This window comes from Heteronotia binoei, chromosome 20 (genome assembly GCF_032191835.1).
Source record: "Heteronotia binoei isolate CCM8104 ecotype False Entrance Well chromosome 20, APGP_CSIRO_Hbin_v1, whole genome shotgun sequence".
Lineage (NCBI taxonomy): Eukaryota > Metazoa > Chordata > Lepidosauria > Squamata > Gekkonidae > Heteronotia > Heteronotia binoei.
Window position 1 is genome coordinate 16540849 of NC_083242.1, and position 13516 is coordinate 16554364.

Genomic DNA, 13516 nt, shown 5'->3' on the forward strand with positions numbered 1-13516 from the left:
AGCTCTTAGAGGATTGGCTATATCAAGGGGGTGTGGCCTGATATGCAAAGGAGTTCCTGCTGCAAATAAAAGCCCTGGCATCCAGGCTGACAGTGCCAGATCAAACCCTGTGGAAGCCCCAAGGCAATCGAAATCTTGGGGGGCCCCTCGCAAATTATCTCAGAGTCTGAGCACCCATCCTGCTGCCAGCAGCCCTCACTGCAGCCTGCAGGCTCTTTCTTAAAAAGAAGAGGCAGAGAGAGCCAAACCTGGCAACGATGTCAGCATCAGCCACGCCAAGCAAGTTGGGTAAAGAGCAGTTCAGTTGCTGGCTGCGTGAGCAGGCTAGGAGGGCTGTAAGCAGGGAGAAAATGGAGGGGGGGCGGGGGAAGCAGGCCCGGGGCCCCTAAAGGTGTAGCAGCCCATAGGCCATTGCCTACTTGGCCTAATTGTTAATCCGGCTCTGCATGCTGAGTTCCCTCGGGACAGCCACTGTCTGTTGCATGTGTTCTGCCAGCGTTGAACCCCTCCCAGGTTATGGATACAGGCGGGGCAGGTGGCTGAGAGCAGAGGCTTCCAGGAAGCCTGCTTGAAATTGAGTCACAAACTCCCTGCTTCCCTCACTGAGTGTTGCTTAGGGTTCTGGGGAGGAGGAAATGTTTCTAAGTGCTCTCGCCCGACATGAGCACGGCAGCACACCCTAGAAACATGCTTAAACTTTCCATGCCGCCAGCCACAGGAGGAAGATCTACACAGCTTGCTTTTCCCTGCTGGTGTTTTGAGTACCTGCTGCGTTGTCATGGTAGCTCACGTGCTTATTGGTCAAAGGCCAGCTTGCAGTCATTCAGAAGTTTTTGTTTCCTTCATTTTCCTGAGAAGGAGCTGTGAGCAGACCACTCTGTTCCTGGATGAGTTATGGGTTTTCAGGCCACTTTCCCACATGTGGTTTCCACTGCTGGGAGCTGTCTGGGTTAAAACAGACCAGCCTGCAGCTAACTGTACCGCTGATGCATATAGTGACTTACAACTTGGAATGTTCCTGGGGAAATATAATGTTTCTAGAGTCCAAACTGACCCAACCCTAGCTAGCCATTGGCTTCCCCTCCCTGGGAAGAGACCAAGTGAGAGTATCTGTTGTGTCCAGTTTATGGTTCTTTGTGCCACCCCTTCGCCAAGCCTTGAAAAGCCTGTGAACAGAGGCAGCTGTTCCTCCAGGAGTGGCCATCAGCCTCCAAAGCAAGACATTTTTGTAGCAGGAATTCCTTTGCATATTAGGACACACCCCTCTGATATAGCCAATCCTCCAGGAGCTTACAGGGCCTACTGTAAGCTCTTAGAGGATTGGCTAAATCAGGAGGGTGTAGCCTAATATGCAAAGGAGTTCCTGCTACAAAAAAAGCCCTGCTCCAAAGGATATCTGTGGCTAGGGCTGATCATTTAGCACTGATTTTTTTTATATTCTTTCAGGTTTGAGAAACCCTTCCAGATCCCTCCTGTCTGGCCCTTCCAGCGCCAGAGGCCCCGACGCTGACGGCGGCCTCTTTGCTGTTCCCACGACTCTCCCGCCCAACAGCAGGCACGGGAAGCCCTTCTTGCCCAGCAAAGAAACAGAGCTGAGCATCCGGCAGCACTTGGACACGATCAGCGTAAGTCAAGGGTGTCAAACTCATTTGTTATGAAGGCCGGATCTGACATAAATGAGACCTTGTCAGGCCAGGCCATGTGTGTACCTATTTAAGATTAGGTAGCAGAGATATAAATTTTATCAGGAACAAAGACAAACACAAATATATTTTTTAAAAACTTAAAACATGCTTAAAATGTTAGCACTCCTTGGTTTTAAAGATGCTTTCTTTGTATCTCTCCCATGGGATCCAGGGAACTGGACAAAGGAAGCTCTGGTTCTTTCCTGCCTTCCCCAGGGGACCAGCAGGGGGAGGAGTCTCAGCTAATAGAAGGAAGAGAGGCTTGGCTCAGTAGCTCTGCTGTGTGATTGAGAGAGCCTGGCAAAACAAGCTGTTTCTCCCCAAGTGAGGAGGCTCAGCCAATGGAGAAAATAGAGGCTTTGCTCTTTAGCTTCTGTGCAATTGAGCAAGCCTTGCAAAGCAAGCTGTTGTACAGAAGGAAGCAAGAGAGAGGAAGAAGGAAGCAGATGACAGCCAGTTGCTTGGGGGGCTGATAGGAGCCCTCTGAGGGCCTGATTCGGCCCCCGAACTGCATGTTTGACACCCCTGGCATAAGTGATCCTGATGGTTCTTTGAGGGCCACAAGGTGTCCCCCTTGCAGCTAGCAGATGGGTAAGGAAAGGAATTGGCGCAGCTGCTCTGAGTCTGGGAGGCTGAGCAAGGGTTCTCTAGCGTTCCAATTTTGGAAGTGCTCCAACTTCCAAATTCTGGTCCAGGTGGGTGGCAGCCATGTTGGTCTGAAGCAACAGAACAGATTTTGAGTCCAGCAGCACCTTTAAGACCAACAAAGGTTTATTTATTTATTTAATTTGCAGGCTTATGTTCCGCCCTTTCTCAGGGCGGATAACAACATGAATTAAATAACAATAAAAACCTACAGATCAAAACTTAACATAACCAAAAAACAATGAAGCGCATCATAGGCGGGAAGGGCACATTTTACAGAATAAAACAGCTGTCAGCCCAAGAAGAAAATGATGGTGGAAATAAGAGAGCGCAATAGTACAGTATAGTATTCAAGATATGAGCTTTCGTGTACATGAAAGGTATCTGAGGAAGTGTGCTTGCACATGAAAACTCGTTTTTGAATAAACTTTTGTTGGCCTTAAAGGCACCGCTGGGCTCTAACTTTGTACTTCCAAAATCTGAGGGGAGATTGAAGAGCGATGGCCAAAAGCTAGAAATGTGAAGATCTGGAGAGAGAAAATGCTTCCCTTTTCTCCCCATATGAAGAAACTTTGTGGAATGCTCTGGGGGATGGAGAACAGCCTTGCGTGGCATAAATTTTCTGGTTTCGAATAAGTAATTTTTTAAAGGGCAATTTAGTTGTAATGGTTAACAGCCACTGATGAACCTATCTTCTATAAATTGCCTCGTCCCCCTTTAAAGCCCACTAAACTAGCGATATGTGAACGCCACAAATTGATTTAGCTATTGAGTACAAAAGCTTTGTGTCTGTCCTGAGCAGTGAGCAAGAAGGCGTTGGTGTTTTTTCAAAAGGTGCTTTTGTCTGTTTCTTTTCAGATGCAGTCTGATTTCTTCTTGCCAAAGCCAAAGAAATTGCGCAACAGGCACCTGCGAAAGCCACTAGTAGTACAGGTCAGAGAGAGTGGCTAAGTAGAATGTGTGTTCTGGGAACGGAATGGGCTTCACGGATGGAATTTTTGTGTGGCTTCTCTTTTTCATCTGAACCAGGAGCAATGTTCCCTCTAAGCTGCAGTGTCTTGTGAGCAAAAATTCGTGAGCTCCTGGCATTAAAGTTGTGAGCTACTGCATCAATTAGTGTGCTCTGGGGCCATCCTTCCTGAGCTAAGACAAAAATGTGTGAGCTGGAGGCTAAAAATCAGTGATCTGCTTAGAGGGAACTCTGGTCAGGAGTGGCCAAATTTGCATAACATAAGAGCCATATAGAATAAATGTCAAATGATTGAGAGCTGCAAGACAGGAAGGAAGGAACATCAGATATTTGAGAGTCCAAAGACACGAAGTCAGATGTTTGAGAGCCACAAGACGAGGGAGGGAGGGAGGCAAATAGATGGAGAGAGGGAAGGAGAGGTGGGAAGAAAGCAACTTTAACTTTAAATGCATTATCCAAGCTGCCAGCTGGCTTGATTTGGATAAACAATTTAAAGAGAGAAATTTTTTTCCAAGCCGGCTGATGGGGAAGTGGGAGCTTCGAGAGCCACACGATATGTGTGAAAGAGCCACATGTGGCTCCCAAGTCGCAGTTTGACCACCATTGATCTAAGTGGACTGTTGCAAACTGGTTCCTCCTGCGGCTTGGATTCTCAGCCTTCTTTCCCTTTGTACAGTTCCCTTTTGTGTTGCAGAGGTATGCTGTCCTTCACTGCCTGTACCTTTCTCCAGCATCCAGTACTTCTGCTAACAAAAGACCAGTGTCTTTGAAAGAGCTGGAAAGTATATAACGCAAATAAATGTGGCCCTCAATGGAGAACTGACCACATTAGTCAAAGCAGAACACAAGTAGAAACAATGCTTAGGAACCCATCTCATGTGACCACATTTATGTTCTCATGTGGAAATGTTTATATCAGAGGTGGCCAAACTGCGGCTTTCACACATATTATGTGGCTCTTGAAGCCCCCACCACCCCGTCAGGTGGCTTGGAGAAGGAATTTCTCTCTTTAAATCACTTATCCAAGCCAGCCGGCAGCTTGGATAATGCACTTAAAGATAAAGTTGCTTTCTTTCCACCTCTCTCTCCCTCTCCCAATCTCTATGCCTTCCTCCCTCGTCGTGGGGCTCTCAAACATCTGACGTTTATTCTGTGTGGCTCTTACATTCAGCAAGTTTGGCCACCTGGTTTCTGTGGTGCTGGGCTGATACCAGCTGCTCCAGAATTAGAACAGTTTTAACAGGGGCTTAGAATGATGGTTCATGCAGGCAAGACGCCAAAAGCCAGCCAATAAGATGTTCCTAAGAAAAGCTGTTCCACTTAAGGAAAGCACTGCTGGCTGCAACCAGCAATCCAGTCCAACAGCTTGATTAACACAGCAGCCTATCTCTGTTGTGTCTCCTCCTCCTCTCCCCTCCCGTAGTGGTCTTTCTAACCTGAAAACCCCCTTTATTTTTATTTTTTTAACTCTTTTTTGTAATGGCAGATGGGTTGGACCTGATTTTGAAGGATCCATCTGTGTCAGAGGTGGGGTGTTCTCAGCCTCTCTGGTGATAGTCTTATAAATGCACGTATTTTCCCCTTTCCTTTTTGCTAGTGTGCGATGAAAAGCATAGTGAGTAGCAATTCTGAAAGACAGGAGGGTTTTTGCTTGTGCAAATTTTCAAAGTGCCTTTGGTTTGCTTTCTTTCCCAGAGAACCCTGCTCCCCAGGCCGTCTGGAAATCCCTCCCAGCACGTCTGCTCCTTTTCCATCTTGTCCAACTCCTCTATCACAGGTAAGGCTCCATTAAGTACATATGGTGTGCATGCTGGGTTTTCAGTCTGCCCTGGGCAAGCTTGCAAAATAACAAAAACCTGTGGGAAGATGCCCTTCAGAGCAGTTAAAGAGCACTGCGCCTCAGGGCCTCATCTCCTGATTCTAAGCTAAAGGCTGAAACAAATGGTTAAATCCAAGCAGGCAGCCGGGTTGGTCCCAAGCAGTAGAACGAAGCAGGAGTCAAGTGGTACCTTTAAGATCAACCAATTTTTATTCAGAACGTAAGCTTTCGTGTGATCTCTTAAGCACACTTCATCAGACCCCTCGTCTGATGAAGTGTGCTTCAGAGAGCACACGAAAGCTTACGTTCTGAATAAAAATTGGTTGGTCTTATTTTTTTTTTAATATTTTTATAGTTTATTAAATTAATATATTGTGTACAAGCCTGTTACCATACAAAAGAAAAAATTATTAAAACAGAAGTCGAAGGCAGTGTTTTCACTAATTATATATACATTCAAATTCCATTATCTCTATTCACCATTTACTGCATTCACCTTCACTATTACATTACAAATTAAACCCATTTATCCTTTTCACTTGCACTCAAGGAAAACTCAATTAAAGATATTTTATCGATGGCGCTTGACACCTTACATAATACTTTACTTCCATACACCTTTAACCGTCTGTATGACCTGCCCCACTAATCTAACTATTTGCTTTGGCATTCCATTCAGCAGCACCATCCAATTATGAATCCTCCATTTTTGGTATTTCTTTCCTAATGAGTCCTCCATTTTTGGTATTTCTTCCGTTTACGCCAATTTCTCTCTTGGTTATTTAAAACCTCTCTTGGTTTTGGAGTTAAATGCCTAATTATCCATGATATCTCTTTCATTTTTTTATTTTTCTGACCTCTAGATCTAATAAGTTGCTCGCTTTCCCTTCTCCGAACTACATCTTTGATCTGTTTCCTTATGTCTCTTGAATGCGTTTCTCTAAGTGAACCATTCTTTTTTAGCTTTAGAGAGTTTAACCTATATATATATTCAATTTCCCTCTCGGGTTTTTTTTGTTCTTTTTCCAGCATTGGGGTCAATGTTTCCACTACTGAACAAAATAAATCCTCATTTATTTCTTCTGATATGGTTAAAAATCTTGGAGTATATTTTACCTTATACATGTCTGATCTAATAATCCTGGTCTCTGATTCTTCCTGTTTAATTTCCAAGTTGCCTGTACCTTGCTCCTTTAGTATTTGTTTTGTATCAATAGAATTTTTGGTTTGCGTCAACTTTGTCATATCTGTTTTTATGTCCTTCAGTCCATTTTCTAATCCATCAAGCTTAAATTTTAATCCCCCTATCTGTTCCATTAAATTGTTCTGCATCTGATTTAATGCCCCCATTAAAGAATCTTCAAAAGATGACTGAAATACTTTGAGAGCATCCTGCAACAACATGATTCCCTCTATCATTGAGTTAAGCAAGAGAAATTCAAATTATCATATAATAATATAGAATGAAGACACCAATACAGAGATTTAATATCCCTTTACCAACTAGTCTAAATCAATTTCTTCCCCAAGCAATAATGCTTCATGTTCAACTAATTTCAATAATTATTCATTATTTGCCTTTCTCTTGCACCACTTAACCCTTTCAAACACTCCACTCACTACCTCTTGCAGACTACATACACTCACTTCTTCATTCATTCTCCATCCTAATCCTTTCTCATTAACCATGCACTTTTACTTAGACCCACACACATTCACACACTTTTGTAAGTTATACAGTGATAGGCTAACAGCATTCAATTCCTTGTTTTCCCTCTCTTTCTTCTTTCTTCCTTCAGTCCTTCTGTTTCCCCTTTCTTCCTCTTCTTCTTTGTCCGTTTTCCCCCCTTTTTGTCTTTCTGGTCTTTCTAGTCTTTAAATTTCTTCTTCCAAGTTACTTATATTATATTGATCAAACTCAGTCTTTTAATGAACTATTCACTTTTCTACAGCTCTTAGTCCAAAGAAATAGTCCACCTAATCCTTAATATAAATCAGATCTTCTATAACATTATATATTTTCTCCCATCCGATCTCCACAACACGTAGCAATCTTTACACACAATGTTTTAAGTGAGTCTTTAGTTTTAGGCAAGTTTCAAGAAATTTACTTTCTAACTCGAGGTCTTTCCACTCTTGTAGCACAGGGTTGTCACTTTCCTCCTCCTCTCTTTTCCACGCCCTTCAGCTAGAGATACAGTGTTTTAAATCACATTTCAGTTTTCTTTAACAAGAAAAAAGTAGAATACTTCAAAAAGAAAGAAAAATACCAATTATGGTGTTTGCTAGCCACGGAGAGGAGGTGAGACAGGGAAAGAAAAAATCAGTTTGTTTCTTCAGTGCCAAATCCGCTGCTGCTGCCACCGCCCACCTCCTTTCCTCCTTCCTCCGACTTTGTTCCTCTGCTCCTCTTGCCAGCCACAAAGTAGTTGTCTCAAAGAAGTTCTCTCAGCCACACCCACATACGCGACCGAGGCAAGCCCAATTTGCAAAAAGCGCCTCACTTCAGGTATATACTGTCCTTTTTTTTCCTTTTCGTCTCCTGTTAGTCTTCCGTTTTTGGGTTAGTTTCATTTACTTTCACCAAACGCCCTCCATCTTCACCTCTGTTTCCGGTAGCTGAGACTCTCTCACCTAATGGCGCACGATGCGGTTGGGGCAAAGGGAGGGTAGAAAAGCCAGGAACCTAAAAGTTCCCCCGTGCCTCTCCCCAAGACCCCTTCTGCTAGCAATGCTCCTCCGACGGGATCTTGCTGGGTCCTACGACCCCCCAACCTGCACGGTTCGATCCGTTCCTGCCCTGATGGCTTGAAACGCGACCGCCTCGTCTCGCTGTAACCGGAAGTGCCCCAAAATTGGTTGGTCTTAAAGGTGTACCTTGACTCCTGCTTTGTTCCACAAGTGGTTAAATCATCCACTAACTAAGTAGTCATAAACTTGACTCCCCCGAAATGATGCATTTTAATTCTTCTGTCCTATTATGAGAGTCACTGAACTCCCCCCCACCCCTCTCTGTTTGGCAGAGTGCCCTGAGTTCTGAATGCTATGTAGCTTGACTTCCCTCACATAAATAAATTTTGTGCCAGTTTGGTGTAGAGGTTATCTGGGAGAACCGAGTTTGATTTCCCACTCCTCCACTTGCACCTGCTGGAATGGCCTTGAGTCAGCCATAGATCTCTTAGGAGTTGTCCTTGAAAAGGCAGCTGCTGTGAGAGCCCTCTCAGCCCCACCCACTTCACAGGGTGCCTGTTGTGGGGGGGAAAGATACAGGAGATGGTAGGCTGCCCAGAGTCTCTGATTCAGAGAGAAGGGCAGGGTATAAATCTGCAATCTTCTTCTTCTTCCATTCCTAACGTGAAATCCTTTTGTTTACAGGAAGAGGTTCTTTCCGGCCAATCCACTCTTCGCTGACTAAAGCCGCCGTGTCTCGGCCTATCATTCCGAAGGTTCTTCCAGCACAAGTCACGAACCATCTGCCTAGTAGGTTTCTCTTTGGAAAAGGGAGACCCAGAGAAGAGTGTGGCGAGGGGGAGGTGACGCAGTTGCTGTGAAAAACAGGGAGGTTTCTAACTACATTCTCCAGTCTTACTTCACTTGCCAGGGTATCCTTCTCTGAATGATAGGTACAAACTCTAGGGTTGCTGGTGAAAAAGGAAGAAAGTGTCCTCTTTGACCACCCAAAAAGGACATGCTGAATGTCTGCTTTTTTGGTGTTGGAACAGCTGACATTAAGGACTCTGTAACCCAGGGGTTGCCAAGCTGCAGTATGGGAGTCACATGTGGCTCTTTCACACACATTTTGTGGCTCTCGAAGCCCCCACCACCCCATCAGTCAGGTTGGAGAAGGCATTTGTCTCTTTAAATCACTTTGCCAAGTCAGCCAGCAGACTGGAAAATGCATTTAAAGTTGCCTTCCTTCCTTCCTTCCTTCCTTCCTTCCTTCCTTCCTTCCTTCCTTCCTTCCTTCCTTCCTTCCTTCCTTCCTTCCTTCCTTCCTTCCTTCCTTCCTTCCTTCCTTCCTTCCTTCCTTCCTTCCTTCCTTCCTTCCTTCCTTTCTCGTGGCTTTCAAACATCTGAACTTTATTCTGTGTGGCTCTTACATGAAGCAAGTTTGGCCACCCTTGGTCTAATGCTTTTCCTCCTCTGTTCAAAGGTACGATCGATCTGGCAGCTCAAAGTGCTGGTATTATCCCAAGCAGCCCTTTGCCCGTCCTGGATGCTGAAGGCGTATCCGGCGTTTCCCCGTTGTCTCCAGATGCCATGACTGCAGTGGTCCAAGACTCAACAGTGGTGCATCAGAATGGAAGTGCCCTGGCTTCTGTAGCAGTGAGTTCTTTTCCCTCTTCACTTCTTCTGAATGGCTTTTAATGCTGCTTACAAAGTATAACCCAATTGGCAGCCAAATACCCAGTGAGATTCAGACTTGGGACCTTATTTCCTCTGTTGCCTATTTTTTACCCCTCTTATCAAATATGACTTCCCTGTTCCTAGCAGGCACACTCAGTTTTTTTCCCTTACCCTCCTCCTAACTCATACCTTTATCTTCCTCCTTTTTATCTTTTTTGGGGAGGGACAGTAGCTCAGTGGTAGAGCATCTGCTTGAGAAGCAGAAGGTCCCAGGTTCAATCTCTGGCATCGCCAAAAAAGGGTCCAGGCAAATAGGTGTGAAAAACCTCAGCTTGAGACCCTGGAGAGCCGCTGCCATCTGAGAAGACAATTCTGACTTGGATGGACCAAAGGTCTGATTCAGTATAAGGCAGCTTCATATGTTCATCTTCCTCCCCCACAACAGACACCCTGTGAGGTGGGTGGGGCTGAGAGGGCTCTCACAGCAGCTGCCCTTTCAGGGACAAGCTCTGTGATAATAAAGGCTGTCCCAAAGTCATTCCAGCAGCTGCAAGTGGAGGAGTGGGGAATCAAACCCTGTTCTCCCAGATAAGAGTCTGCACACTTAACCATTACACCAGACTGGCCCAGAAAATGTTGCTGTAAATTTGCCTTCTTCCCTCCCCACCGAGATCACTTTGTTTTTCCCCCCACTCTCTTCTTGTTCCAAGGCCCCGTGTAAGATTATTTCATACAGACACATACATAATTTCGTAGCTGTTCAATTATAGCCGTTTGAGCACATATCCAAATAATAATAAGATGACTACAGATTTATACCCCTCCCTTCTCTCTGAATCAGAGACTCTGGGCAGCTCACAATCTCCTATATCTTCCTTCCCCACAACAGACACCCTGTGAGGTGGGTGGGGCTGAGAGAGCTCTGACAGAAGCTGCCTTTTTAAGGACAACCTCTGCAAGAGTTATGGCTAACCCAAGCCCATTCCAGCAGCTGCAAGAGGAGGAGTGGGGGAATCAAACCCAGTTCTCCCAGATAAGAGTCTGCACACTTAACCATTACAAGCTTCAGCTTTGCTCCCGGTTCTCCCAGATAAGAGTGTGCACACTTAACCACTACACCAAACTGGTTCTCTAAGATCCCCTGGGGGAGAGGAATTCCTGAAAATGTGAAAGCGTCATCTGTTGAAAATGCAACAGGAGTTTGGAGCTGGGGAAGAATTTGGGGTCCCTGGTGGGGCCTGAGTCTTGTTTCTCTCATCTGCGTTCTGTTCCCATCAGCTCAGATCTCCTCCTGCTCGTGTTGCAGCACTTGGGCTTTGTCAGAGTTTGGGCAGTGTGGTGGGTGGGGAGAGCACCAAAACAAAGGCAAATGGCACATAGGACAGAACTAAAATAGGCAAAGTTGAGTGACAAGATCTTCTTCATGGTCTCTGTGCTTCACACCCATGAGAATAGGGTGCCTGTGCTGATCCCGATCAGAATGTTAAAAAAACCCAGGATTTTTGCACCCCGCAGCCAGCGAGCATGCACAGAGCCCCTACCGCGCACTCACTGGGTGGGACACGGACATCCCACCAGTTCTCTTCTGACCGCCGCGCCAAACATTTGGTTTCTCCACAGCTCCGGTCGGTACTTACCTTCATTGTTGTTTCTTCCGTTTCCCTCCCTTCTACCTGTTTTCTCCCTTTGTTGTTGTTGTTGCTGTGTCTTAAAAAAAAAAAGGTAGCTAGAGACAGTTTCTGACCCCCAGGGGTCCCTTTGCGTTCAGAATTTGGGCAGTGTGGTGGGTGGGGAGATCCCTAAAGCCAAGGCAAATGGCAAATAGGACAGAGTTAAAATGGTTTGCCTATTTTAAAGTTGACTGATAGCCACAAGTTTGCCCCATGCAAGTAGGCCTCTCCAGGCGGAGGATGGCAGACCAATCGCAGCTCGTTCCTGAAAGGTTTGCAGTCTTGGAATGTGTGACTGAAGTATTCCTGACTGGCTTTTCTTCCAGGGTTCAGGTGCCGAATGTCAGGTTCCTTTCCTTGGTCTCCCATCGCAGCCTGAGCAGGAAACAATCCCGGATGGCTTCCAGGTAGAGTATGGGCTTGCTGAACAACAGCTGCTCTGATCGTGCGGGGATGTCCTGCTTTACCTGAGCATATCCAATGCAGAAGCACATAAAAAGTTTTTACTATATGTATTGGTTGGTCTAAGTCTCATATTGCCTCTTATAAATATCTGCAACGGGGCTTATCGCAATAGGAATCCTTTTCAGAATCAAACGTGAGAAAAGAAGAGATTGAAAACAACAACAGAAGAGGGGGGGCAATGCAATGAAACTAAAACAAGAGCCAGGTAGAGCCCAGGCTGGTGCTATCTTGCCAGATGTTGTTAGCTAAGCAGGCTTGGCCCTGGTTCCGATTTGGATGGGAGGCCACTGAGGGGAAGTCCAGGGTTGCTGTGCAGAGGCAGGCAACGGCCAACCACCTCTTAATGCCTCTTGCCTTGAAAACCCCACAGGATCGCCATAAAGTTGGCCACAACTTGATGGCAAGAAGCTCTTTTAAAAGCAGCCAGGCTTGGCCTACTTAAACGCAGCAGTGTAATTTTAAAAAGGACTGTCAGAATGACAGAAATAAATGAAATTCCACTGGGGAGTGAAACTTCCATAGAGGGCCTCTTTCATGAGCGTTAAAGGGTCGTTCCAAAAGCTGCCACAGTATTCACTCTTCCAAGAGATAGATTTTAGCTGCGACCTTGAGCAAGAAGGAAGTACTTCTTCACCCAAAGGGTGAATTCACTGCCACAGGAGGTGGTGACGGCTGTCAGCATAGACAGCTTCAAGAGAGGATTGGATAAGCATATGGAGCAGATGTCCATCAGTGGCTATTAGCCACAGCATATTGATGGAACTCTCTGTCTGGGGCAGTGATACTCTGTATTCTTGGTGTTTGAAGGGGCAACAGTGGGAGGGCTTCTAGTGTCCTGGCCCCACTGATGGACCTCCTGATGGCACGGGGTTTTTTGGCCACTGTGTGACACAGAGTGTTGGACTGGATGGGCCATTGGCCTGATCCAACATGGCTTCTCTTATGTTCTTAAGAGAGTTATAGTACTGTGCGTGATCATCCCCAGCCCAGAAACAACTGTGAAACCTAGAGTTCCACAGAACAGAAGCCGCAAAAAACTGTGGAAAAATAACGAAAAAGACTGAAAATTATTTCAAAAATATATGTGATTAGTCAGCTGTCTCTTAAACAATATAATCATTAATATCACTATGAATTCCAAACAACAAGGTAAGTGTGCAAGAGAACAAGTTCACAGTTGTAGTTCATCATGTCAGTTTCAGACTTCAAGCGCTCAATTCACCCGGCTCCGCAGGAAGAATAAAGTGCCAGTGCCGACCAGATTTCAAGTGCAGATGATTTTAGTTTTTCAAACTATTTTTGAAATAGTTTTCAATAGTCTTTTTCGTTATTTTTCCACAGTTTTTTGCGGCTTTATATTACAGAAACAGAACTGAGCAGACCAAAGGACAAGGAGTTTGTCCGTCATGTAGTGCAGTTCTAAGCAATACTCCCTCTAAGCTGCAGAGCCTTGTGAGCAAAAATTCTATTTCGTGAGCTACTGGCATTAAAACTGTGAGCCGTTGCATAAATTAGTTTGCTCCGGGGCCATTTTTCCTGAGCCAAGACAAGAATGTGCGAGCCAGAGGATAAAAAACTCTGAGCTAGCTATCACTACCTCAGTTTAAGTACAGTTAGGGCCCTTCTAAGTCCATTGAAGTCAGTGGGCTTAGAAGGGTATAGCTCTTAGGCTTGCATTGTTGCTGTCAGCATGACCAGGGGTGGAATTCTAGCAAGAGCTCCTTTGTATATTAGCCCTGATGTAGCCAATCCTCCAAGAACTTACAAAAAAGAGCCTTGTAAGCTCCAGGAGGATTGGCTACCTCAGGGGTGTGTGGCCTAATATGCAAAGGAGCTCCTGCTCAAATTCCACCCCTGAGCATGGCCATGTCTGGGGTAGGAATGGACAGGGGGGAGAAGTGATTGGCGAAGAGGT

At 45.4% G+C, this 13516-nt stretch overlaps 1 protein-coding gene across 1 annotated transcript in view; it reads left to right on the forward strand.

Moving 5' to 3' along the window:
- CRAMP1 (cramped chromatin regulator homolog 1) overlaps positions 1–13516 on the forward strand; it is a 58320-nt gene that overhangs the window by 36981 nt on the left and 7823 nt on the right. The window contains exons 12-17 of the mRNA XM_060260426.1: positions 1447–1625; positions 3189–3263; positions 4996–5077; positions 8495–8599; positions 9273–9445; positions 11463–11543. Coding sequence (XP_060116409.1) covers positions 1447–1625; positions 3189–3263; positions 4996–5077; positions 8495–8599; positions 9273–9445; positions 11463–11543 — 695 coding nt within the window. The remainder of the gene's footprint in view (positions 1–1446; positions 1626–3188; positions 3264–4995; positions 5078–8494; positions 8600–9272; positions 9446–11462; positions 11544–13516) is intronic.